Genomic DNA, 27,800 nt, shown 5'->3' on the forward strand with positions numbered 1-27,800 from the left:
CCCTAAGAGAGTGTATCTGGCTCAGTTCCATGCCATGGCTGAGTGCCCTAGATGCAATTGCCCAGAGGTGGACTTGGGCCATATGTTCTGGTCTTGCCCTCTAGTGGTGACCTTTTGGGACTGAGTCTTCACATTTGTGGAACTTAGATGGAAGATAAAGATATGTTGATCTCCTCTTTTACTATTTGGTGTTATTCCTAGTTACCATCCTCGTCAACAGGGTGCTACTGCATTTCTTAAATGGACAATAGCGATTGCACTGAAGTGTATTCTCCTGAAGTGGTTGGATCCGGAGGCGCCTGACCTATCCCTTTGGAGGACTCGAATGATCACCTTTCTCATGTGGGAATGCAGAGATCTCTTCTCCTAAGGGGCATCTTTTCCAGCAAGTGTGGGAGCCATTTTGGACTACTATGACTCCTTTGGCACGGAGTAGAATTTTGAATTCTTGAAGTTCTTTACTGTTTTTTTGATTTAATTTGTTGAGTTCCACATTGTTGGTTTCTGTATCTGCTGGTTGAAGAACTAGGGGGGATGGTGGGAAAGGGATTTTCTTTGATGGAGATTGGTTATTTCTTATGTTGAAACTTTGAGCTTCCTTTATTTGTCAGTGTTTGCTGTACCTTTGCTGTATTGAGCTCAATAAAGATTATTTGAACATAAACTCATCCAGATGAACAGATACGACGTATTCTTAAAAATTGTCTAATGGGTGAATTAAACTTGAGTTTAAAAGGGTGATGACTAGTGAAATGAAGCAGCGTATTACATGCCGCAGATTTTCTATATAGGGTGGGTGTGGAAGGGGAGAGAGAGGGAGGAGATGGTGCTCAGGGATGGATGTGGAAGTTTAAATCACTTTTGAAGACTTATTTTTTCCAGAAAGCTTTTAATATTTCTGGGTAATTCTGAATGAAATTCAAGGCATTAATATGTTTATCATTAACTCTGTTTTAATTATTTATTTGTATATTGTTTCATGTTTGATTGTATTATCATTCCTTTTATTATTGACGTTCCTTTCAATTTGATTTTATTTCTGTAAGCTGCTTTGGATATCAAATGAAAAATAAACAAACCTTTTTACAGAAAAGATGGTCGATGCAAAGAACAGTCTCCCGGAAGAAACTGTATCTGAATTCAAGAAAGCCTGGGATAGGCATGTGGGATCTCTTAGAGAGAGGAAGAGATAATGGTTACTGCGGCTGGCCAGACTGGATGGGCCATTTGGCCTTTATCTACCATCATGTTTTTATGTTTCTATTAATCCTCTATAATAAAACCCTAAGCGCGCATGCGCACTTACAACACCATGATCCCTGACAGCGTGATTTGTGACTCCATGGCCGTGTTAGATTTGCAGCGTGTGCGGCAGTGAGAGCAACTGCAGGAGGGTGTCCGAGGTGCTGCGAGGCGTCCGGCTACTACTGCTGCACAGGGAAGTGGAGGAGGAGAGGGAAAAGGGGCTGCATTGGGGGGAGGGGTGTGCTGGGGGCAGGCAGTAATCTTGGTTTGCTCGGGGTGGGGGGTGGGGGGGTTAGAGAGAGATAGGCAGGGGACCAGAGAGAGAGACAGACAGACAGAAAGAAAGACAGACAGACAAGGGACCAGGGAGAGACAAAGACAAAAAGAATGACAAACAGACAGGGGGCCAGAGAGACAGACAGACAGCCAGAGGCCAAGGAAAGAGAGAGACAGAAAGACAGACAAAGCGGCAAAGGAGACAGAAAGACAGAGAGAAAGAAAAACAGACACATCTATTCTAGCACCCGTTAATGTAACGGCTTAAAGACTAGTAAGATTATATTGTGTGTGTGTATATATGAAAAATGAGTGGAAAATTGACATTACAATTAGTACTATTATTGTGGGGGGTGGAGTCAAGAGTGGGGCTTGGGTGGAACTTTTGGGTGGGGTCTGGGGCGGTGCTTTTGGGACTCCCTCAAACAAAAAAAGCATTGTGTTGCCAATGCTTCCAAGGTTTGTACATTCAGGTAGTGGAGCAGCTCCTAGGGCCTTTCTGGTTGTGGAACTGCTATTGTATTTCAGGCTGTGAGTTCTAGATATGAATGGTGTCTGAGGCTCTGGGCAGGGGGAGTAGGAATATGATCCTTGCCAGGAAGGGTGAGACAAAAATATTTTGAAATGTAGAATGAACCTGCTCAGGATGTGTGCCTAGCCTGTAGAGGAGGGGCACTGACCAAGGAAGAGTGGGGGAAAGAACTAGTACGTTAGGAGGCAAAGCAGGTCAAGTCAGGAGGAAATAGAGAGCAGAGAAATGAGGGATGGAGCAGGGGCAGCTCAAGACAATCTGTTGCATGAAGCAAGGGATGAGCTGGTGTCTTCCCCCTTCCCCAAGCATCCAAATGTGGGTGAGCCATCTTGCCCCTTCCCCAGCCTCCTATTCCCATTTATCTTTCACCTATTTCCCATTACCACATGTCTATCCTCTATACTAGTGCTGCCCAAATCAGGGAAAAGAATTTCAATTTAATTCACCCTGTTGAATCGATTTTTTTTTTTTTTTTTTTTTTAATTTAATTCGCTTTTGACACAGCTTTTTAAATTTAAAACATTTTATTTAACCAAGGCAATATCATGTCAAAGATAGGAACATCCAATCTATAACATAATGTCTATGCGGCTTACATATTGGTTTGACCCATTATGGCTGTTTTTATCTTTCTCTTAAAGTGCTCTCTTTGATTTTTCTCTTTTCTGCCACTCAAATGTAACGCTTCCCCTGAACCCCGCCCCTCCCAATACCTTTAGTAAACATTGGGAGCTGGAGGGAAGCACGGTCCCTTCAGTTCTGAGTCCTGCCCGTCGAAAATGACAGGCCTTCCTCTCTCCAGTGCATGATGTGATGCACAGGGAGGAGCCTAAGGCCCTAATTGGCTCTGTGCCATTGAAAAAAAAGAAAGAAAAAACCCCCAGGCAGACCTGTCATTTTTCCTTTCGCTACAACCCCCCTTTTTTTTGGGAGGGGGGATAGCCAAGCGATGTTAGTGTATCAATCACTTAGCTACTTTGTATGGTCAGATTGGAAAATGGTTGATCAAGGAGAAAAACTCGCGGTGGGACATTTTGTGCATCAGGTCGGTATAGCGATCATGGCTAAAGCTGTGAAAACAGGTTTGGCGACGATCGCTGACTTTAGTGCATCTAACTCCAAGTGTGTCTTAGTATTAGCCAGTTCTTCTACCAGTTTCTTTTGCAATCTTCTTCATGAATGTTCTGCCCTTATCAAATGTCTGGATTTACTTGGACATGTCCTCATTTTAGAGGACTGTCCAGGTGTTAGGACAGATTTTAAAAAATCTTGCTTTTGAAAGACCCCGGTTCTGAACAAGCATATATGCAATGTAATGATGTTACACACATGCATGCATGTGTGCGATGTCATCACATCAGCGCATGCTCGGAAGCCTTCTAAATGTGGCCCTGAGCTCAGGGAAGAAAACACAAGGTTTGTGAGTGGGTGGGGAAATGTCTGCTTTTTTTGCTTCAACAAATCTGGTCACCCTATTCTAGCAGCTTTTCAGTCCCTTGCTCAGGGCTGGATTAACCAATAGACCCAGGAGGCATGTGCCTAGGGCCCGAAATGGTCAGGGGGGGCCCGATGAAGGAGGGTATTTTTTTTTTTTCAAATGGCAATGGCCCCCCCAGCATCAATCAGCAACGTGGACCCCCCCTCATCGACGGACCGATCGCCAATGGATCCCCCTCCCCCATCAACAGAAAGTAAGATAAGGAACGCGGGTAAGAAATGAATTTTCCAAGCGGTGCTACTTGACAAAGCTTCCCTCTGACGCAACTTCCTGTTTCCGCTGGGGCATGTCAGAGGGAAGCTTTGGCTGTTGTTTGTCCGAGATGGTGTGTTCGCTTCGTCCTACCGGATTAAAAGCGAAAAGTGCATTTTCAGTTTCAGAGCTAAAATGTGAAGTTTTGGAGACCGGGACCGAGGCAGGTAAGAGAAAAAGAAGCGCACTCTTATTTAAGTTTATAAATCGCCCCCTACCTGTCATCTAAATGCTCTTGTAGCGATGTGGGTCTGTGTCTATAAGATACATTAAATACACACATACGAGGTTCAGCTGTTATTGAAGCATTTTTTATGGCCCATTATAGGACAAGGAAAAGTGGGTTCCTAATTATTACTATTATCTTCTATAGTGTTTTTTTGTTTGTTTTTTTCGATGATGGGGTCAACTTTTGGTAGCTACTGAAAATTACTTTAGGGTTGTATTCTGAGGATTAAAAGGGGTCATTCAGGTCATCAAGGATAATCTATAAGTACATCTTATGATGTTATGTGCTTTGTCTAGTGAATGTGTGTTTAGGTTGAAGAGATACATGGATACGGAACACTGTCTTTAGAGAGTGCAGTTTCAAAATGTAATTTCTCCCTCATTTAGTGGTTTTTTTTTTATTTTTTTTTTTAAAAAGGTCATTTACGTAATAAACTTGGGGCTTCTATATATGTTTGTTTCTTTGCCCTTAGAGAATCTGCCAAAGGTTGGTTCATAAGAATCTAAGTGGGTTCTTTCTGTATCTCTTCATAATCCTACTCCAATAACAGTATGTTTGCTGCCATCTTTTTTTCCTCCTCTTTCCTAATCGGTTTGGATGCATTTTTTTAAATAGCCCTTTTCTATGTATTCTCTCGATTCCGCCTTGAACCGCAAGGTAATGGCGGAATAGAAATCCATAATGTAATGATCTTATTTTCCATTTTTTGTTTTATTTTTGTTAATTTGTAAAGTGATTTGTTATTTCTCTTTTTTTCAAATTTACATCTGCTATCTTAATATTTTGTTCAGTATTGGGGGATATGCACCACTGTTTCTTCACTCCCTAAACTGTACCGTTCCTTCGATTTGTAGCACAAGCCAGCATGTTGAATGCTCTGCACTGATCTGATGGTCATAGAATTCTTATGATCGTCAGAACAAGAACATTCAGCCTGCCAGCCAGCACTAAAAACTTCTGTGCTTTTGTGAAGAAAAAAAAAAGAAGGGGGGTTTAGTTTGTGATTACTTATTCCATACAGGGTGAGGATGGCTCTGTATCCTGTGTATATGAAAGACATTTTTTTTTATTTTTTATTTTTATTAATTAATTTTCAAAAACATATCAAGTATACACTTGTACAGAAAGGAGAAGCAATAAAGAAAAATAAAATTCCAAAGTAACATTAATCACTATCACAGCAAAAGTAATCATAGTCTCCTCCTCAAGTCCTCAATTCATGGATCCAAGATGTAAAGCAGTGAGCCAAAAAGAATCATTGAAATATAAAGAAGAAGAAAAACAGGGATATAGTCAGCTGGAGGAAGTGATCAAATTAAACAATGAGCATTCATGTTGTCATTGTCCCAGCTTTCAGGTGTGCAGCTAACAGAAAGGTTGTCAGCTGTATAGGGTCAAAGAAGACATATTTTTGCTTTTGATATAATATCACACATTTACATGGGTGTCTTAAAAAGAAGGAAGCTCCAAGGGCAATAACTCCTGGCTTCAAAATCAGAAATTCACGACAATGCTTCTGGGTATCTCGTGCCAGATCGGGAAATATTTGTATTTTAAATTCCATAAATTCTTTTAGCTTATTTTTGAAGTAAAGTCTCAGCAACCAGTTTTTGTCTGGTGCCAAGGCAACAGTAAGAAGTAAAGTTGCAGGCGTCGCTATTTCCTTATCCGACTGTTCCAACATCAATGAAACATTTAAATTCTGTTGGACCTCTGACGATGGTAGTGGTTCTTGGTGTTGTCCTTGGACCCGTCGTGTGGGCAGATAATAAACCTGAGAAAGTGGTGGAAGCAATTCTTCTGATATGTCCAATATTTCTGTCATAAACCTTTTTATCATATCTCTCAGAGGTATTGTTGCCACTCTAGGAAAATTAATTAACCTGAGATTATTATTATGAGAAAGATTATCCAGAGCTTCCAATTTTCTTCTCATATTTGTATTATCTCTCATTAATGTATCATTAAATTGTTTAGCAGCAGCATTTGAGTCTTTAAGGTCCTGCATTTCAGTTTGTAAGCTTTTAATATCTGTTTCATGGGTGTTTAATTTTAATTCAATTTGAGAAATTTGAGGTTTAATTGATTTTGCCAGGTCCGCCACTAGATCCCATATCGCCTCAAGAGTTATTTCTCGGGGTTTCTCTATTATATTAGATTGTTCAGATTGAATAGGAAGATTTAATATAGCTGACCTCTCCTCCTGTATGCTGTTCTCCTGGAAGCTGCAGTCCCTCATGCTGTTATGAGCCTCAGCCAACACAGGACTCCCGAAGCAGGAGTCCAAATCCAGTCTCCCCTGTCTGGTGTCTAAAGCCTCACGGGACAGGAGCTCACCGACATCCAATGGCTCCACTGCCCGAGGGGAACTGGTGTTCTGAGGGAGAGGGGGAGGTGCTCTAGTGTCGGGGCTCAGCGAGATCTCCAGTCCCGGGGAGACCGCCTCTTGCTCACCAACGAGAGCCTCCAATGGTGAAGCCGACGCTGACACCGACACTTCCTGCATCCGGCGGATTAGGTCCTCGATGTTGCCGACTCTTGCGGGGTCGAGGCGCCGTGAGGTTACAGCGGCACTTCGGCCCCTTCTTTTTGGCATTGTCAGGTAAGGACAAAAGTCACAGTAAAGGAAGAAAAAAAAGCCTGCGATTCAAACGAGAATCTAACCGGGATGCTCAGCTAGCTGTCCTGTCGGCCATCTTGGATACTGTCAAGACATGGTTTTCTGATAGCGTTCACCAGCCTTGTTCAGCGAAATGGGAGCACCTTGAAAAATAAACCTGATTTGAATTTCCTTATTGTCTGCCGATCTTCTTTTGTTCCAGGCTGGATTCTTTGGTGGGCCGCTTGCCTTGTTGTTTTGTTACAAATTAACATACATGGAGTGGAATGGACCAGAGGAGTTACAGATTTGGTTGTTTATACATATGGGTTAAAGTTGGACGACATATGGTGAGGCAGTTGAGAGGAGTTGCAAACTTTGTTATTAATATAGACTTATGTTTTGGATAGTATTACTGCTGTACAAGGCATTTGAACACTTGAGGAAAGAGTTCCGAGTTAAAGTCCTGGGCAAGTAGGTGGGAAGAAGGGGGGGGGGATTTGTTCAGAGATGTTTGGGCCTTGCAAAGAACTAAAACTGTACATTGGCACTGATATGCTAATCTTTGTTGTTTGTTTTGAATTGTATAATAAAAGAAAAAAAGAAATACAAGTGGAAATAAAGTAAACAAGAAAACAGGTAAATAAATGGGGCGGGGTAGGGCGCTGCTAGGGGGCCCAGTGTACTTGTGTGCCTAGGGGCTCTCCAAGAATTAATCCTGCCCTGCCCTTGCTAGTGCCATAAGGGAGAAATGGCACACCAAAGCCACAGCAGCTGGCTCTACAGTTCCTTTCCTCTCAAGCACAACGCTTATGAGCTATTCTTAATTTACTAGAACAGTCCAAGGTTATAGAAACGGAGCACAACTGCTCCACCAAGATTTATCTCAATAAATTCTAGGGCTATCCTAGCTCCTAATACACCTCTGCGTTTTACCGCGTGCCCCCATCCCAGATCTATCTTTCATGTATGTGGAGCCGCCTCCTTGCCCCCATCTGTTATCCTGGAACAACTACCAGTGTCTTCGGATCAAAACGAGGCTGCAGGTGCGGCGTTCTTCCCACCTGCATACTTAAGAAATAAGCACCAGGGGTGTAAAATGCAATGCTTTACAGTACAATATCTTTAGTCTGTGCAACGTGCTTATCATCCCTGCATTCAGAGACGCTCTTTTTTTCTCACCTATAAGCAGCCTTCACCAGGGTCTACCTGTCCGCGACCCCCTAGTCTGCAATCGCTTTGGTCTTTTAGCTGTCTTGATCTTAAACCAATCATCTGGGCTCCTTGCAAACCTCCTAATGAAACCTCTGCACCTGCGCCTTTAAGCGCGCGGCGGAAGGGAGCCGGGCTCGTCCCCGCCCCCAATGACCGCTGCTTGTCCGAGTGTTCTCTGACCTCGGTGTGGCCGGTACGATGGAGGAGCTGCTGTTTTACTCCGTGGTGGCGGCGACTACCGTAGCCCTCTCGTTTTATTTGGGGTTCGTGCACCGTGTCACCGGCTGCCGCAGGAAGGCGGCGCAGCGAGACCCGGCGGCGGAGCGCCACATCAGTGACATGGTGAGTCCTGGGACCACCCGCATCCTGGTGGAGGGGGACAGGAACCTGTGTTGGGGACCAGGCTTGAAAAGACTGGGGACTCGGCTGGAATTGGAACCCCCTTGCTATGATCTTTTTTCCTCTCTGTTTCTCACCCCCGCCCCTTCCTGTGAGACTGTCACTAGAATGCTTACATATACTGATATTTGTCAAAATTTGCTTATTTCTGATCTGAAAAAGAAAGGGTTACGTTCGAAAGCTAATCATAACATGCATTAGATTAGTCCAATAAAAAGGTATCGCCTTATTTCCTTTATGTGTTTTGTTTTATTTCTATAATATTACCTTGTTTGATAAGGAATGAGTGCTTAGTTCAGTTGGAACCACGGCTTGGATATGCAGTTGCAATTTTTCGTGTACTGGAGACTTTCTTCCCTTTCTATATATCTTTTTTTTTCCTTTAATTTATTTTGCAATCCGGTCTCCAGCCTGGCCGAGAAACTATGTCCTTCCAGAACCTATCAGTGGAGGGCTCGAATTCTGTCCACTAGGTGGCAACCTTGTATAAGAGAATTTTAAATTCCTTCACCATTGCTTTGGTGACGTTTGAATAAATAAAACAGTAGTTTTGTCCCACATTAGCAGAAATGCCAAGTTTTACTCCTTAATAGGGTTACCAGATTTTCCCGAAGGAAAATCCAGACCCATGACCCGCCCAGTCCCGCCCCGGTCTACCTGTCACACCCCTCTCCCCCAGACAGCATCCGCGCATGTGACGCAATGACATCGTGCACTACATCCGCGGATGCCCTTTCCTGACACGATTTTGACAAGAAGCTTTTCAAAACCCAAAGTGCTGGGGTTTAAAAAAAAAAAATCTTTATTGATTTTCAAAACTTATACAAAGTGCAACTAATATACAAGCAACAATATCAAGTAACAGCACTTATATTCTTGCAAATAACTGAAACACGTTAATCAATCCCATCCCCCCACTTTCCCTCCCTCCTAACTGGATTTGTGTAGAAATCTAAGTACACTTCTCCCTCGTTATTCGCGGGGGATATGGGCAGAGCCGGACCGCGAATGGCGAAAAACTGCAATTATCCAGCTCTGATCCACCCCCACCTCCCTGTCGCCTTCCCAGCCTTACCTGGTGGTCTAGAGGGCTTTCGGGGCAGGAGCGATCTTCCTACGCTCCTGCCCCGTGCAGATCGCCATGAGGAAATGGCTGCTGTGAGTTCCCATAGTCTCTCGAGACTAGGACGGGAACTCCCTACAGCCATTTCCTCATGGCGATCTGCATGGGTCAGGAGCGTAGGAAGATCGCTCCTGCCCCGAAAGCCCACTAGACCACCAGGTAAGGCAGGGAAGGTAAAAAATATGTTTTTTTAAATTTTCCCCCTCCCCAGAAAAAAATTGCGATTAAGTGAAAATCGCGAGTGCAGAAACCACGAATGGGGAGGGGGAAGTGTAAATCTCAGAACTAAGGAGTCAATCATTCTGCTGTTTGACAAATGCCTCCAATGGACTCAAAATCTGCAATCATCCTTTCATATCTATACTACAAACAAAGGGCTCCTTTTACTAAGGTGCGCTAGCGGTTTTAGCGCATGCTTAGCTCGCGCTGCATTGCCATGCGTGCTAGACGCTAATGCCAGAATTGAGCAGGCGTTAGTTCTTGGTGCATAGCGCAGCATGTGCTAAAAATGCTAGCACACCTTTGCAAAAGAAGTCCAAAGTATTTCCCACCAAAAAGAAAAGTTCAACCTGTCCCAATTTCTCCAATTTCTGGTTATTAATTGCATGGCCACTCCTGTCATAATAATAATGTCTACTTTTATGTGTGTCAATTGGACTTTTAAGTTTTAACAATGTCCCAAATAAAACCACGCCATAAAACAATGGAATAGAGACACCTAATACCATAATAATTTTACCCCAAATTGACTTTCAAAAATTGAGTATCAACGGACAATAAAATAAGTGTCCCTACTTCAAGATGACAGTGCCAGCATCTATTAGACTTTAAATTATCCAACATTTGTAAACAAATATTGTAAAATATTCTATATAGCAAAAAAACAAAACAAAAAAAAACAACAACAACAACCAAGTTTGTCTCATAGATGCTGACGCTGTACATCTCATTCTCCAAGTCCAAATCCGTGGCCATTGTGTAGCAGAAATATACTGCTTTGTTTCTATATTCCAAATGTCTCAAGCTTGTTTTAGGTTTTTTCACCAAATATTCAAATATTATTTTATACCACCTGGCGGCCTGATGCCCTTGAAAATCTGTCTGGAAACATAGACCCGGCAAGCTGTACTGATTTTTTTTTTTTTAGGTTGTGCCAGTCAGGTAACCCTTTCTGAATGGCCTGCTTCAACTGCAACTATTTATAACCTTGAGATTTTGAAATATCAAATGACTGTTGTAACTGTAATAAAGCTGCCATTTTCCCATTCAAAATAACATCATTCAGAGTGCGAATGCCTCACCATCTTCATCTTCAGCCTCCTTCTCCTCCACAACATGCTGCTGAAAGATTAAAGGCACCTGGTTTACATTTTTCAAAATAGAATTTTTTTAAAAGTGAAACTCAAGTGCCACAGCTTGTCTGAAATCCCGGGTCATTTTTTTCCTGTGATGCGAGAGCCAGGGAAACGCATCTCTCACGCAGAGGTAAGAAGAGTGGGCTTCTATGGCAATACTAGTCTCCCTCTTCCTCAGAGAGCAGCTGGTGCTCAGCGGAAGATAGACCTGCCTCATGAGCAGTAGCTCTCGCATGGGTACATCTCAGCAGATAGACTGCAGCGTGAAGCCCACCTATATTCACCCACACCGACTGTAACTTGTGCCAGTGATGTCCCAGTTTAGTTAAACACAAAATCAAAAAAGACAACCCCTCCCCCCCACTGAAAAATCAAAACTGGTAAACAACAAAAATGTGGGGTGAAATAACTATTGCCAAAGATCATAAATAATTCATTAATCAATACTGAAAAGAGTGGTAAGGCTAAGCTTTCATTCAAAATATAAAACTCATTTGTGGTGAGACCTCAGAAATTCATTCCCCAACTCATTACAGGGCAGCCTAAGCTGATCCATTCGGGGGATTAATTTGTCAATCACCGGTCAATCACCACTCGCCAACCTTAATACAAAATCTTATCGTGTTAAAACAATAAATATTATAAATATAAATAAATATTCTGTAAACATTATAAGTGTGGAACTTAGTTTCAAACAGCAATGAAACTTCACAATCGTGATCTCAGCGGGGCCCGTGGCTTCGTCAGGAGAACAAGAAATATGACTATAATTGAACATGTTACAACTACATTTAACATCCAGTGACCAATTGGCAGAAAGCTTGATATGATCCGTGTCACTATGCAATCATCCTCGTTAGGACTTCTGCTCCATAACTTCTGCTCTGTAATGGGCGTCAGCCTGAAAAAAACACCGTGGCAAAACTAAAGTGCAAAAGTTATGGAGCAGAAGTCCTAGTGAGGATGATTGCATAGTGACACGCGTCATATCAAGCTTTCTGCCAATTGGTCACTGGATGTTAAATGTGATTGGAACATGTTCAGTTATAATCATTTTTCTTGATCTCCTGACGAAGCCACGAGCAAAACGGGCCCCGTTGAGATCACGATTGTGAAGTTTCATTGCTGCTTGAAGCTAAGTTCCACACTTAGAATGTTTACAGAATATTTATGATATTTATTGTTTTAACACGATAAGATTTTGCATTGAGGTTGGTGAGTGGTGATTCATCGGTGATTGATAAATTAATCCCCTGAATGGATCAGCTTAAGCTGCCCTATAGTGAGTTGGAGAATGAATTTCTGAGGTCTCGCCACAAATGAGTTTCATATTTTGAATGATAGCTCAGCCTTACCACTCTTTTCAGTATTGATTAATGAATTACTTATGATCTTTTGGCAATGGTTATTTCACCCCACATTTTTGTTGTTTACCAATTTAACTAAAGCATTGTGGAAACACATCTTGTCATGGGTGAGCAGCATGGCTTTGCTAGTTCCAAGGTTATTTTTAAAGTTGTACAGTGGAATATAAATTGGTGCTAAAGCAAGACTGCGTTACTGTTAAAAAGAAACTTTGAAGTCCATTTGGAGGGCAGAACAAGACTACCGATTGAAAACGTTGTCAAAGCTTCTTTTCTGTCCTCTGTTTCTGAATCTTTCATTTCTATGAAATCCACCACTGTGCCTGTGACCATGAAAATTGGATGAGATCTCACTCATATGTGGGGACTCTTCCAGCTCTGGCAACTCTGAAGCTACAGACAACTGCCACAGCCTAGAGTCCTTCCACTTCCTGTGGTTAAACTGTGAAACTTTGAAATCTGTTGCATTTTATCTGGTTTTACCTCTCTTCCGCAGTCTCACCAGTACTGGGCTGTATTTTATCGCTTTACCAAGGTCCCAATTTGAGATAAGATCCACCAACTCAGGGGTGCCCAACTTTTTGGGCTTGCGAGCTACTTTTAAAATGACCAAGTCAAAATGATCTACCAACAATAAAAGTTAAAAAAAAACCCCACAAAGCACACTGTACGCAGAGAAAATGTTAATTATCATTTATATTCTGGGGTTTTTTCAAAGAGGTCAAGGCAGATGACTCTATGCCAGGGGTGTCCAACCTGTGGCCCGAGAGTATTTTGTGTGGCCACGGTCGTGGGCGATGCAGTGTTTTCCTCTGCTGCACCCGGGTGTTTACTGTCTTGCCGGCTCCCTCCTCTGTCTTGCTGCAGCATTTGCGCATTTGTGCAGCCCCAGAAACATTTTTTTCAGCCAATGCAGCCCAGGGAAGCCAAAAGGTTGGACACCCCTGCTCTATGCAATGTCACCTCAGTAACAACCATACAAAAATAGACAAATATACTCCCTCCCATTTTACTAAACTGCGATAGCAGTTTTTAGCGCAGGGAGCTGCGCTGAATGCCCCGCGCTGCTCTTGACGCTCATAGGCTCCCTGCGCCAAAAAATGCTATTGCGGTTTAGTAAAAGAGAGCTATAGTGCAAAATATAGAAAGCAGATATAAATTCTCAAAACGGACACACTTTCATCACTAAATTGAAAATAAAAACATTTTTTCTACCTTTGTTGTCTGGTGATTTCATGAGTCTCTGGTTGCACTTTCTTCTTCTGACTGCATCCAATATTTCTTCTCTTCTTTCAGCCTCCTGTATTCTCTCCCCAACTTTTTCTTTCTGTCTCCCTGCCTCTCTTTCTCTCTCTCTCTCCATGCCCCCTTACTTTCTGACTCCCTGTTCCCCCTTTCTTTCTGTTTCCCTTCTTTCTTTGTCTCCTTGCCTCCCCTTTCTTTCTTTCTCCCTGCCTTCACCAAGCCACTAGGTTTGCTGCCACCGCCATCGGGGAATAGGCCCTCAAGCCACTAGGTTTGCCATTGCTGCCATCGGGGAACAGGCCCCCAAGCCACCGCCGCCCCAAACTCTCCCTGTAGAAGCGTCACGCTGACCAGCATTCCACTCCCTGACGTCAATTCTGACGTCAGAGAAGAGTTCAGGGCCAGCCAGGCAGTGATTGGCTGGCCCAGAATTTCCTCGCTCCAATGCTGGTTGGTCTGACGCTTCTGGAGGGAGGGTGGTGGGGGACGTCGGGAAGAGGAAGGCTGATCAGCCCGGTAGATCGGGACAGCAACACGAGTCCATCATGGAGCCCGGGATGGGCTCCGCGATCAACTCGCATTGCCTTCCCGATCTACCGGTCGATCGCGATCGACGTATTGGGCACCCCTGCACTAACTGAATGTAGACATAACCCTGAATTAACTAATCCATTTCCTATGCATCCAAGTTGTCAGCCGCACTTGCGTATTTCTCAATTAAGACCATTTCACACATTTCGGTGTTAGCACAAGTTTCCTGAGATTGCCGACTGTTGATTGAACGGTCTAGAGGCTGCTCAACATCAGACCCAGAGCTTTCCTTCTCCAATGACACACTCTCTTCCTCAAAATCGCAGGCAGCACAATTTTATTCACAGCAAATAACATTGAAGTTCCGCCCCTTTATTAAAATCTTGTTTTTCACTGGCTCCCGTTAAAGCTGCTATATCTTCCACAAAAACACATTCGTTAAAGCATTTGAAAAAAACCAAACTGGATAGAAATCAAATAATTAAAACCCTTTCATATAAAAGCTTTATATAATCTCCAAAATAAATGCCAAGTTAAGGCACTGATTCAAAAAATAACTCCAATCGTTCCTTATCACTCTCCTATGTCATTGGATCTAAGTGCTGATTAATGAAATCCTGCAGTTTAATTGTGTCCTCATAGTGACTGGTTTTATTGTTGAATGTGATCTTCATTACTGCCGGATACATCAACCCATATTTTGCTCCCATCAGCCTCAGCTGAGGTTGGAGAAGCAGAAACTGGATTCTCAAGCCAGCAATAACTTTAGCAAAATCTGGGAGAAGATGGATTTTTGTTTCCTGCTATTTCAGAAACTTCATTTGTTTAGCAGAAGATAAAATTTTCATAGCCTATTGAAAACGCAGCACCCTGACTATCATGGGCCTGGGACTGTTTTGACTGTTAGAAGCCCTTGATGGAATACGATGTGCTCTTTCAATTTCTAATGGATACTTCAGATTGAGGGAGAGCAGTTTTGGTAAGAAATCTTCAAGAAAGGATATAGCATTTGAGCCCTCAACCCCTTCTGGGAGCCCTAATACTCTAATGTTGATGCAGTCTCGTGGCGAGAGGCACATCCTGTTGGCAATCAGTGGTGACAGCACCCCCTTCCCTTTTGGCACCCCCCATTGGCATCTCAGGGCCCGCCTGGAGGGCCTTCACACTCGCGCGGACATTGACATGATGATGTCACGCATGCTCATCACAGCAATATTCACGTACTTCCAGGTGCCTCTACCATGGCCACTACCTTTAGTGTGCCATGGCTCGAGAAAGTTTGCGGGACATTGCTTTAGAGGGAAGGCGGGAGAGGGGAAATAGATACAGACATTAAAATACCTACGTGGCGTAAATACACGAGTCGAGTCTCTTTCAATTGAAAGGATGCTCTGGAATGAGAGGGCATAGGATGAAGTTAAGAGGTGATAGGCTCTGGAGTAATCAAAGGAAATACTTTTTTACAAAAAGGGTGGTAGATGCGTGGAACAGTCTCCCAGAAGAAGTGGCGGAGACAGAGACTGTCTGAATTCAAGAAGGCGTGGGATAGGCACTTGGGATCTCTCATATTGAGAAAGAGATAATGATTACTGTGGATGGACAGACTGTATGGGCCATTTGGCCTTTATCTGCTGTTATGTTTCTATGTTTCTAAGACGACTGGCTTTGTTTTGTTTTGAATAATATCTCGTACCAAGTGCGTTGGGTTTTTTTTTTGTGTTTGTGTGTGTGAATATTATTGTATTCAAGTCTGAGTTTGTAGAGCTTTTGAAAGCTAGAATTTGCTATGAATTCCAAATATATCTCGTATTTGTTCTTCTAATTTGTTAAGTAATAGGGATTGTTCTTTATGCCATTTAACATCTCACCAGGTTACATGGGAAGTAGTCTCAATTTTGTTGAAAAGTACAGGCCACCCCCCCTCGTATCTGTTTTCCTTTCTTCAGCTATTACTGGGACTACCCAGTGGACTTTAGGGGGGAGGGGGGTTGGAACACTGGGTCCCTGGACCAGATCTTTGCGGCTACCCCACCTGTGCTCAGTCGGCTGTCCCACTAGTATGGTGTTCTGTGGCACTCTACCCGAGCTCCTGAGATGTGCACCTTGCGGGAGAGCAGGGGGAGGGGGGATTTGGGTGTAAAGAGGACTCCTTTTTGATGATAATAGAAAAAGATGTTTAGAAACAGAGAAACATGAATAATGCATTACTCAAGCATTAAATATATATATAACATACTAAACTCATTCCCAAAAGGCTAAGAAAATAAGAACAGAATCCCTACTCACAACAGCTGTGGTTCAGAGCAAGTGGACATGTCTGATGCACAATCTTGACATCATGGTGACATCAATATGCACCTAGATGTCAGAATGTCATTAAAAAAATAATATGAACTCTTCTAAACAAAAGCTCTTGTAGCTCAGTGGTTAAAGGCACTGCTTCCATTTTCCACAGGTCATGGGTTCAGATTCCTACAACTCCGCCCCCCCCCCCCCATACCTTAACTTCTTTTTGGTCTCATAAGAGAGTATAGGTTGTGAACATTGCCATTTACACTTGCATTCTGTCATTTCCAGGATACAGAAGGAAACGTATTTTTTCCCTGATTTGGCTATGATCTCCTAAGGCAGGGGTAGGGAACTCCGATCCTCAATAGCTGTATTCCAGTCAGGTTTTCCCCAATGAATATGCATGAGATCTATTTGCATGCACTGCTTTCAATGCATATTCATTGGGGAAATCCTGAAAACCTGACTGGAATACGGCTCTCGAGGACTGGAGTTCCCTACCCCTGTCCTAAGGTATCATCTTATATGGCAGGAACCCCTGCCTAAAAGAAACCTCTTGTGGCTCACTGGTTAAAGGCACTTCTTCCATCTTCCCAAGGTGGTGGGTTCAAATCCCTAGTATAGTCAGGAACCCCAGCACATATTCCTGTTTTTTAGTGACCAAGCAGTAGAGGAACTGGACAAATGTTGACGGTACATGTTTGATATTTATCTTAGAGAAATGACTGCTTATGAATCAAGAGGATCTAAACTTGGCTTTAGAATTCACATGTGGTTTAATATCTGCGTATGTGTGGTGCAGTGGTTAGAGCTACAGCCTCAGTACCCTGAGGTTGTGGGTTCAAACCATTTACTGCTTGTGACCCTGGGCAACTGGAACAGAAAGAAATAAGATAAAAGAGCCTAATGTAAATACCACATAGGATATAAGTGGTATATAAATAATTAAAAGATAAAATTTAATAAAATATAGTGGTGCCAGCATTTTACAATTTTAATGTAAAAAAACAGCATAAAATTGCCATTCTAATGATGTAATGCTAATACACGATAACGTTATAGACATTATTAGGATGTCTGTGTAACGCCTAAAAGGCGTTTCTGCAAAGGAAGTCCAACAATATAGACATGCTTAGATTCAACGTCGCTGAGTGTGATTATAGTGTGTCTATGCATTATGTAATCACGCTCAGCATTCTGTTCCTGGATGTCTAAACCAGTGTTCTTCAACTGCCGGTCTGCAGAAATTTCCTGCCGGTTTGCAGCCAGCATGTGCCTTGGGCCTGAGGAGATCAGTGCATAAAGCCGTGGGTGGCGGCTCCCTACGCGCGTCCTGCGCCTGAATCGGCAGCCTTCTCTCTGACGTCGCTATGTCAGAGGGAAGGCTTCCGGATAATGCGCGAGGAGCCACCGCACGTGGCTTTGTGCAAACTGCAGTAGTGAGGAAGAGGGAGCCGGCCATGGGCAGCATAAAATGTCCAGGTGGGAGCACTGGTATGTTTATTGCAGAGGGGGAGGAAAACAAGAGAGGGCAGGATACCCAGCCTCACCCAACTGCCGTGATGAAGGGATGGCACATTGACAAGGAGGTCAGAGAGCAGATGCGTGCAGAGGGAGGCATCTAATTGAGGCACAGCATGGAGGGAAGGAGACAACAAATGTAGGGGGAATGATTTCATTTTCAATTTAGTGACTGAATTGTGTCAATTTTGAGAATTTTCATCTGCTGTCTATATTTTGCACTGTTCAGGAAGAAATGCATTTGTTTCTTTTTCTCTGTAATACAGAGTCTTGAATCTTAGGGTTTCGTATGTATATATTAGTACTTTTAGTTTTTGGGCCCGTATTTGCATAGGTGTTATCTGTGTTCTGGTAGGAATGAATGTTGAGAAGCATACAGTGTGCTTTGTGTAGTTTAATTTTGTGGTTAACCATTATGTGTTGTTAATAAGATTATATATTGTGTGTACTATATATATGAAAAATGAATGGAAAAAATAGTGTTATTACTATTTGGGGGGTGGGGTCTAGCCTACAACTTAGCCCAGTGTTCTTCAACTGCTGGTCTGTGACTGGTGCCGGTCCGCAAAATAATTCTTTTATTTCCTCCACTCCATAGGTGTAAAAAGGTTGAAGAACACTGGTCTAAACAATGCCTAACTTTTAGACGTCCTATACAGAATCTGTCCCTTAGTCTAGAAGACACATGACCATATTTTATGTGTGTATGAAGAATGTACAGCACTGTGTATGCCATTCAGCGCTATAGAAATGATAAAAATGTAGTGGTAATTCAGTGCATTTTATGTTTAACTTTTGAAGGTACCGTATTTCCTCGCATATAATGCGCGCGTTATACGTGGTTTTTACAAACCGCGCATACCCTTGCGCGTTATACGCGTGAGCGCGTTATACAAAAATTTTTTTTACATAGTTCCCCCCCTCTCCGACGCCCGATTCATCACCCAGAAGGAGCGCTCGCACTCCCACCCCGAAGGACAGCTCGCACCCCCACCCGAAGGACCGCTCGCACCCCCACAGCCTCCCCCCCTCCCCCATGGAGAAGCTGTGTACCTTGTTTCCGGATGCCAGCCCAGCTGCTTTCTCTGCCGGCGGTCCTGCCCCTTCTCAGAGCCCTGTGCTGCGCTGCTTCCTCTTCAGGCGGTCCCGCCCTTTCTCTGACATCAGAGAAAGGGCGGGACCGCCGGAAGAAAAAGCGCAGCACAGGGCTCAGAGAAGGGGCGGGACCGCCGGCAGAGGAAACAGCTGGGCTCGCTGGCATCCGGAAACAAGGTACACAGCTTCTCCATGGGGGAGGGGGGACGCTGTGGGGGTGCGAGCGGTCCTGCAGGGGGGTGAATCGGACGTTGGGGGGGCATCAGGCTTTCAGGGTAGGGACAGGACTTCAAGGGGGAAAGGAGAGTTGGGGCGGGCGAAAAGAGAGTCGGGGTCTTCAGAGGAGAGTCGGGGCGGGCGAAAGGAGAGTCGGGCAGCATGCGCGATATACGGGCGTGCGCGGTATATAAAAATTTCTGTACATAAATTTGTGTTTTTCGCGCGCTATACCCGTGTGCGCGTTTTACACGGGTGCGCATTATCTATGTGAAAATACGGTAATCCTTCTTCAAATGTTGATCTGAAGAAGAAGGGTTATCTTCAAAAGCTAATCATAAAATGCATTGAGTTAGTTCAATAAAAAGGTATCGCCTTATTTCCTTGGGTTTTTTTGTTTTATTTCTTTATACTACCTTGATTAGCTTTCAAAAGCAATACCTTCAGATCAGAATAGTATGTGAAACATAAAAGCATTCCAGTTAGTCTCTTATTGGGGCGGGGTGGTGGTGGGGTTGCAGAAATTAACAAAGGTGGTGGAGACAGAGACTGTATCTGAATGCAAAAGGGCCTAGGATAGGCATATGGGATCTCTCGGAGAGAGAAAGAGATAATGATTACTGTGGATGAGCAGACAAGATGGGCCATTTGGCCTTTATCTGCCATCTTGTTTCTATGTTATTCCAGCTCTTGCTAGGACGGGATTTGTTTCATAGGAGGTGCACTCTGGTTCCAGATGTGTATCGACATCCTGCTAGGATATGCCTTGTTCTTTTTATCAATCTGGCTGTCCTAGCTGGAGATGCACAGGAATGTGGCACCACAGCCTAGTTATATAGGTTATTTAATCTCTCTGCTGATGCTGAATGGACTGACATTATGCTCTTTTCTTAACAGTGGAGTCCTCGACTCTCTGGATTTTCTCTGCAAATGTTCACTCACTTAGCTAACAGTGTAAGTAAAAAGGCCATGATCCTGTTTCCTGATTGCTGTTCCATACACGCAGCCCTTCTGCCCTGGGTGATGAGAGAAGTTATAACTACAGAAGCTTTTCATGATTAGTCCACCTTCATTTTACTTGTTATGAATAGTGCAGTATAGTATTGTGTTTAATAAATACAGTGGGTCCTTTTTAACTTACACGGTTTCAGCTGTCAGAAGCTCTGAGCCCTTGGGCAGATCTTTCTTGCTATCTAGGGATATGGCTCAAAGAGATTAAAGGTAAGAAGGGCTGTGAATGCCCTCTGAGCTGACATCCTTAATTTTTACTGCACTGACTGGCCCAGTGCTTTCTGCTTCCATACAATATGTTTTCCACAATAAATCACTCTGGGAGTAAAGATTAGATCAAGGGATGTATTTCATGTTACCAGTGGGGTGCACAGGATAAAAACAAAATACGGTCTTTTCCCCCAATTTTTAGATGTCTTTCAGTTTTGTTTCATACATTTTTAAAGGCACACTAATGAATGCATATCCCTCCTGTTTTACTTTTTAACATTTTTGTTCTTTTCCAGGTGTTTGGACAGTTTTGTTTAATGCCACTGTTAATGAGGTATGTCCATTTTGTTGGTTTGTTTTTCTTTTTCTAGGAAGACTTTGCAGGAAGCTACATACCTTTGTGGCTGTTCCACAGCTGCAACAAAGGCAGTCAAATTAAGTTACTGATGATCTAGCAGAATAGTAGCTACCGTATTTTTCGCTCCATAAGACGCATATGACCATAAGACGCACCCTAGATTAAGAGGAGGAAAACAAACCAAAAACCCCCCATTCTGAACCAAATTCTCCCTGCCAGGCTTTGTACCCTGTCCCCCCTCTGATGGTCTAGTGGTAGGCAGGGACAGGGCACAGATGTCAAGACAGATGACTTTTTAAAATATGCAATGTCACCTCAGTAACAACTATAGAAAAATAGACAAATATAGTGCAAAATATAGACAGCAGATATAAATTCTCAAAACTGACACATTTTGATCACTAAATTGAAAATAAAATCATTTTTCCTATCTTTGGTTGTCTGGTGATTTCTTTCTTTCTTTTTTCCTTCCTCAGGCCCAATAAATGTCCCTTCCTTCCTCCCTCCTATGTTCTTCACACTGCCTTCCAGCCTTTGTCCTCTTTCCCCCCCCCCCCCACTCAGGCCCAACAATTTTCCCTTCCTCTCTCCCTCCTATATTCCCATCACTGCCTTCCAGCCTTTGTCCTCTTCCCCCCCCCCCAATTCAGGCCCAACAATTATCCCTTCCTTCTATGTTCCCCTCATTGCCTTCCAGCCTTTGTCCTCTTCTGCCCCCCCAAGCCTGCCTGTCCGCCCACAGGATTTAATTACCTCACGCTGCTACTGCTGTGAGGATATATCAATGAAGCAGCAGTGGGAGAGGGACTCCTGGCTCAGCAGCGGGTCGAGGGACAAGCGGGAAGCCAGCATTGAACGAATCGCTGGGAAGGGCCAGGTGGGTGCAGCGATTGCACGCCACCTGCCCAGAAGCCTTATCCCCGACATCAGTTCTGGTGTAAGGCTTCTGGGCTGGCGGCATCAATCGCTGCAGCTGCCTGCCCTTTCTCTTCCTCTGCTTATGGCGGCATTGAGAGACCAGGAGCAGTGGCAGCGGGCGGCGGTCTAAATAAGGTAATGGGCGGGGGGGGGGGAGGTCGGGTATTCGCTCCATAGGACGCACCCATTTTTCACCCACTTTTTTGGGGGAAAAAAGTGCGTCTTATGGACCGAAAAATACGGTATTCCCTTGTCGAGCCCCCACACTCTTGTGAGAGAAACCAGGATGCTACTCATTTCACGGTTACTCATGATGGTGCTTTGTGGCCGCCTGACTCCTAGGTTTTTCATTCAACAACATCCAGTTCCAATTGGGCTCAGGACCCCAACTCGACCTCAGATCTCTTGATGATGGTTCAGAATACTAGTCAATAGGGCTAGATGCACAAAACACGGACACTAAGACTGTGCAGGCTGCTGTGAGCTGAATTTTTGGCTGATTCTGAAACAACGACCGAAGTTCCAACAAGTTTGCATGCAAATGATTTTCGCGGAGGTTTGCTTTAATCCCATCCAATTGGTCACTGTAAGAGCGACTTTGACACATGCACAAAGCCAGTTTGGGGAAGCCTGAACAGTTGAGTGGCAGGGAAAGCCCCAAAGCAACCTCCTGCCACTCACCTGTTGGGGCATATTTCTTTTTTTTTAATGGCACAGATTTTGTGCGTGTGTCATACATACATGATAACTGTCCTCATTAAAAAAAAAAAGAAAAAATGGTCTCCACCTCGGAACCAAAATAGAGACAGGAGGGATGCTCACTCACTCCTGCTGCTGTGATCCCTCACCGCCAAACTGACCCCCCCACCACCACCAGGACCCTTCAGTTCTTGCTAAATTCTGCTGCATGACTTATATTCTGTGAGAGCAGCCATACTCGCATTACCTCTCTCCCCAAATCACTTCACTGGCCCCCCATCCATTTCCAAATACAGTTTACTCCTCTTACTGACCTACAAATGCATTCACTTCTGCAGCACCTCACACTTATCTCTCCCTATGCTTCCCCTGTGAACTCTGTGCATTGGGCAAATCCCTCCTACCTGTTCCCTTCTCCTCCACTGCCAACTCCAGACTTATGTCCCTTCTATCTTGCTGCACCTTATGCATGGAACAGACAGCCTGAGTCATTACATCAGCTAGCTATAGCTATATTCAAATCCAAGCTAAAGGCCCACTTTTTTGAGGCTACATTCAACTCCTAAATCCCACTCACCATAAAATTATCTATGACCAGCCTATCATTCTTGCTGCAAGAAACTCTCCAACTCCTATATGTCCTGTCTGTCCAAATTAGATTGTAAGCTCTTCCTATCGGGGACCATCTATTGCATGTTAAATGTACAGTGTTGTGTATGTCTTTCAGTGCTATAGAAATGATAAATTGCAGTAGTAGTAGTATATAGTAAAGTTACATGTCAAAACACATGAGGACTGGGAAACTACAGGAAGAACTTAGGAAATTGGAAGACTGGGCATCCAAATGGCAGATGAAATGTAATGTGGACAAATGCAAAATGATGCACATTAGGAATAATAATCCAAACCATAGTTACTCTGTGCTGGGTCTACCTTAGGAGTCTGCGCCCAAGAAAAAGATCTGGGTGTCAATGTAGACACTATGCTGAAATCTTCAGCCCAGTATGCACCTGCAGCAAAAAAAAAAAAAACAAAAAGCGAAAGGGATGGTAAATAAGACCAATAATATTATAGTGCTTCTGTATTGCCCCATGGTGCATCCTCACCTTGAGTTTTGCACTCAGTTCTGGCTACCATATCTCAGAAAAGATATAATGGAATTAGAAAAGGTCCAAAGAAGAGCAACCAAAATGATAAAGGGGATGGAACTCCTCTCGTATGAGGAAAGACTAAAGAGGTTGGGGCTCTTCAGGTTATAAAAAACTGATGGCTGATGGGGTTGTGATTGAGGCCTACAAAATCCTGAGTGGTATAGAATGGTAAGTGTGAGTCTATATTTTTTCACCCTTTCAAAAAGTACAAATTCAAGGGAAAATGGTGCAGTGGCCATTGTGGCAACGTGCGGGTATATGGTCAGTTTTTCATTTAAGAAGAAATGATAAGTGGTTAACCTTTCATGAATTGCAATGTGAATATAAGTTGCCTCCTAATCAATTTTATAAATGGTTACAACTCCAACATTGCCTTAAGGCTTTTCTAAAATGTAAGCCGCTCAGCTCTTCTGCCCCCAGTCTTTCATGACAATAATAACATTTAAAAAGGGGGCAGCTTCTAAATGGTACAAAATTCTGCAGGTTAATTTGTTTTCTCATCCTAAGAGTACTGAAGCAACATGGCAATTTGACATCAAGACAGATATTTCTAAGCAATGTTGGGAACAGATTTGGTCTTCTATTCACAAATCATTAAGATCAGCAGCAATTAAACAATCCATATTTTTTGTATTCCACAAAGCCATTTGGACACCTTACAAACTATCTAAAATTAAAAGTGATACCATATGTATGAATTAGTGTGCACTGTCATGCCAGCACAGTAACTAAGTCATACACTAACTGCTTAGAACAGGCCTCTCATTTCCTAAACCATCTCTTTCCAGATGAATCTTGAATTATCAACCTCTCCTTCATTTAAATAGGAGGTCTCCGTTTACTTATTTCAACACAATGGCAATTTGCAAATAGTTTTCCAAGAATGTAATGTTTCAGACTAGGGTTACCAGGATTTTTGTCTGGAGAAACCCGCTCATTTTACCCCTAGCCCCGCCCCATTCTGCCTCCAGCCTTGTCTTGTTCCGCCTCTAGTCACGCCCCTGCAAAGCCTTGCCTTTGTTTTCTGACCTCTGGGAGCCAGTAAGGAAGCTGCTTAGCGCTGCTGCTCGTACCGCTACCTGAAGAAACTGGATCCACACAGCCGATTAGCAGCGGGGAAGGAGTTCAGAAAACTTGCTCCTGCCCGCTGCACCTCCACCAGGGATCATCAGAGGTATGATAGGGCAGGGAGGAGGAGAGGGGGAGAGCCTGGCGGCCGCAGCCTAAAAAATTCTGGGAGGGGGCATTGGCCCAAATATAAACTGGGAACCCCATTTTTGGGCCAGTTTTTTGGCCCCAAAATCCCGGTTTATATTCGAGTATACTAAGGGGATAATTCATCCAGGGGCGCTAAATGATAAGACACCCCTAGGAATAATAAGGGTATCTTAGTGTTTAGCGCTCCTTGGTGAATTCCTCCCAGGCTATAAGCCCTGTTAAGGAGCAGAGAATAGGCATGGACTATGCATTGTAGTTAAGCACACAATAATTTAAAACATGCTATCACTGTCATAGTTAGTGTGAATGCATGTGCCTCCTCCACACTAACTGTGAATATATGGTAAAGAACTTTTCTGTTTAGTAACGGTATAGCAACATGCTGGGAATGACCCCCTTCCTCTTCAAATGGTTAGCACGCAAGCTTGTACTTCCATGCAGTTTTTTTGCATGCAAAATTTTATTGCATTAAACAAGCCTGCAAGTCTTATTCCTTTTTTTTTTCTCTTGTAATTTTGGGTTTGTTTCCCAAATGGTTAGATGAGAAATACCTTTTAGTGAGTTAACGTAACTGCCTTACTGATTTCTAACATGTAAGGAACTATGTCCTGGATGTAATTGCTATTGGAATTTTTAATGCTTTTGATATATTTGAAAAAAGTTAAAATCTGAATGGAAAAAAATAGGTTTGAGTTATGAAGAGGTGTTTAAAATTCTGAGGGCTTATTTGTCTAAATCCTTTGTGTAAAAGCTATGGACCATAGTAGGTGCTAAAGATGTGTCCAATCCAGGGAGGGAGGTAATTTATATTGAGTGTAAAATAACCTCTGATCATTTTGAAAAGTTGGTTCCTATGCTGGGGACCAGGGTGCTCATCTTTTTCAGGTATAATAACCTCTATAATGAAGCCATCTCCTTATTGAGGACATTTGTAGTCTCTACAATAATTATATTTTTTGTTGTTTCATTTTTTTTTAAATTTAGTCTTTCCCAAGGTGGGTCACAATAAGATACAAACATAATCAAAATCACATACATTTCAACAATATCAAACATTATAACACATACAAATAATATAAAACCCTATGAAAATCACAAAGAGGCTACCAGCGCCTCCCCTAAACACATACCAGTTTAGGTCCCATATTTTATCCTACAGAAAAGATATGTTTTTTCAGCATTTTCTTAAAATTGCTCAAATTTGTTTGCTTTCATATGTACCCTGGGAGCTTATTCCACTCCTGAGGGGCCCATACATGAGAACATACTAATTCTAGACACAGACAATCATAGTTGTTTCACTGATGGAATAACTAGATCAGCGTGAGTACCTGAACGCAACTCACGCTGGGGTTCATATTTGCAGAATGCTATCCAATGCTATCCTTTCCCCCTAGAAGTTTCTTAGAGTCAGCAGTGGAAATGTTTGTTTAGCATATAGTTAGTAGAATTACCCTCTGCTCACTTCTCCACTACAGATTGAATCATTTTGATCTCCTGCGCACTCTGTCCTTTTCTGAGGATCCCATCTTTCTTCCAGTGGTTCCTCCAGAGGAAGGGAAGGGGAACTCTGAGGGAAAGCCCCCATTGGAGATCCTGAAAGAGCTGATGGAGCCCAGGTCAGTGGTGATGAGTTATCTGGCCAGTGCTTTGGTTCTACCACTAACTTTGTAGAAAATTCTTAAGAAAACAGGGCAGTGGGTCATTTAGGTGTGTGTCTCGTTGTAGTGATAGTTTGGGGTCTATGGGTGTGAACACTTTGGTTTCTATGCTGTTGTGCAGCATTGTGACTCTCACGTGGTGGATATATATGAATTTCTGTGTTGTACCAGACTGATGTGAATAAAGGGAGCATCCTATGTGCTTGAAGACCTCTGGCTCTAAATAAAACAGTGCAGAATTTTTTCAATAATGCTTTCTCCATCTAAGAGAATCTGAATCCATTTTCTAATTATAGCTCTGTAGGGATACACGTAGAGCTGTGGGGTGACCTTGAAAGATTTGCAGTGTACAGTTCAGTTATAACCAGCTACCTCCCTATGTGAGGCTATGTGATATGTCCAAAATTGCTCTCTTTTTCTGACCTATTGCATGTTACCTTTTCCATACCCTGTATTGTGCTTAAGAGGTAATGTATTCACCTGGGCATTGCTGCAGCTGGTGGCGATAGAGCAAAACTTTCCCCATGGGTTTTATGTTATTGGCTTCTCACTATCAATAAATGGACAGCCTGGTACATTGGGTGGTTCATGATAAATGCTTTAGAAGGGTGTTCTTGCTTCTCCTCAGTCTGAGGATGCTGCAGAGGCCAGATCATAGCGGTCTGAGGCAGAGGGTGTTCTAGCCATTGTGTAAGTTGTACTTTGGCCAGAAAGTGGTCACTGCAGTGCCTGGGCTAGATGGAAGAGGAAATAAGTGTATAGGCCAAGAACCAGGAAATCTGTGTTCAAATCCTGCTTCTGCCCCTGACCCTTGTGATCTTGGGCAAGTTACTTTATCTCCAATTGTCTCATATACCCACTTACAAACTGGCATGTCAATCTAGCCACCCCAATGTTGTGTGCATAGTGGCAATCTGTTATGGCATCTTGACACCAAGATTCTGTGCTAGAATACTAGTGTTAGGTTCTTACTGGTGTACTGTAGGGGTATCCCTCTATCACTCTTGTAGGCCTGGCTAGGCCATAAACCATCTTTTCTGAACAATACCATCATTGATTCTGCATGCTGCCTGTAAACACTGAACCAGCTGACTGATTCAAGGACATGCTGGCCACCTGCATTGGGCCCCCCCAGTCTTATCTCCTGAAAAACTGTGGAGGAGCAAGCTTCACATGGATATTAGAATGAAGTCTGTTCACTTACTATCTTCTTGGTAAGACTTTCTGTACCATTCCTGTGAAGGACCACCATCCAGAAGCCCATTGGTCTCTCCTTATGTGTAACCCACCATCACTTGCTGGTCTGGTCCTGAGCACGATCGGGACAGAGTCAACACCAAGCTGAAGTCAGTTTAGTTTTGGTGTGGAGAAGGGGGAAAGAAGGAAGAGAGTAAAGAGGATGGAACTTGATAATACTGCTTTTTCTTTTGGGTTACACAATCAAAATAGTTTACAAATTTTAGACAGGTACTTATTTTGTCATTTGTACCTGGGACAATGAAGTTGTTAAGTGACTTGTCCAGAGTCGCAAGGAGCTGTAGTACGGATTAAACTCGCAACCTCAGGGTGATGAGGCAGTCACTTTAACCT

General features: G+C 43.2%; 1 protein-coding gene and 1 long non-coding RNA gene across 5 annotated transcripts in view; one reads left to right on the forward strand and one right to left on the reverse strand.

Annotated features, from left to right (window-relative positions):
- Positions 1–8,191, reverse strand: part of LOC117359193 — a 102,066-nt gene extending 93,875 nt beyond the window's left edge. Inside the window, exon 1 of one of the 3 annotated variants that reach the window (XR_004539179.1) lies at positions 7,814–8,189. This is a non-coding gene — a long non-coding RNA (uncharacterized LOC117359193). Of the gene's footprint in view, positions 1–7,813 lie in introns of all 3 variants that reach the window. The other 2 variants (XR_004539180.1, XR_004539178.1) reach the window with 2 other exon arrangements.
- Positions 7,937–27,800, forward strand: part of LOC117359191 (fatty acid amide hydrolase-like) — a 110,187-nt gene continuing 90,323 nt past the window's right edge. The window contains exons 1-4 of one of the 2 annotated variants that reach the window (XM_033941520.1): positions 7,937–8,188; positions 19,882–19,938; positions 20,502–20,539; positions 26,028–26,168. In XM_033941520.1, the coding sequence (XP_033797411.1) occupies positions 8,045–8,188; positions 19,882–19,938; positions 20,502–20,539; positions 26,028–26,168 (380 nt within the window). In that variant the 5' untranslated portion in view covers positions 7,937–8,044. The remainder of the gene's footprint in view (positions 8,189–19,881; positions 19,939–20,501; positions 20,540–26,027; positions 26,169–27,800) is intronic. The other variant, XM_033941519.1, reaches the window with a different exon arrangement.

Source organism: Geotrypetes seraphini, chromosome 4 (genome assembly GCF_902459505.1).
Source record: "Geotrypetes seraphini chromosome 4, aGeoSer1.1, whole genome shotgun sequence".
In the NCBI taxonomy this organism is placed as follows: domain Eukaryota; kingdom Metazoa; phylum Chordata; class Amphibia; order Gymnophiona; family Dermophiidae; genus Geotrypetes; species Geotrypetes seraphini.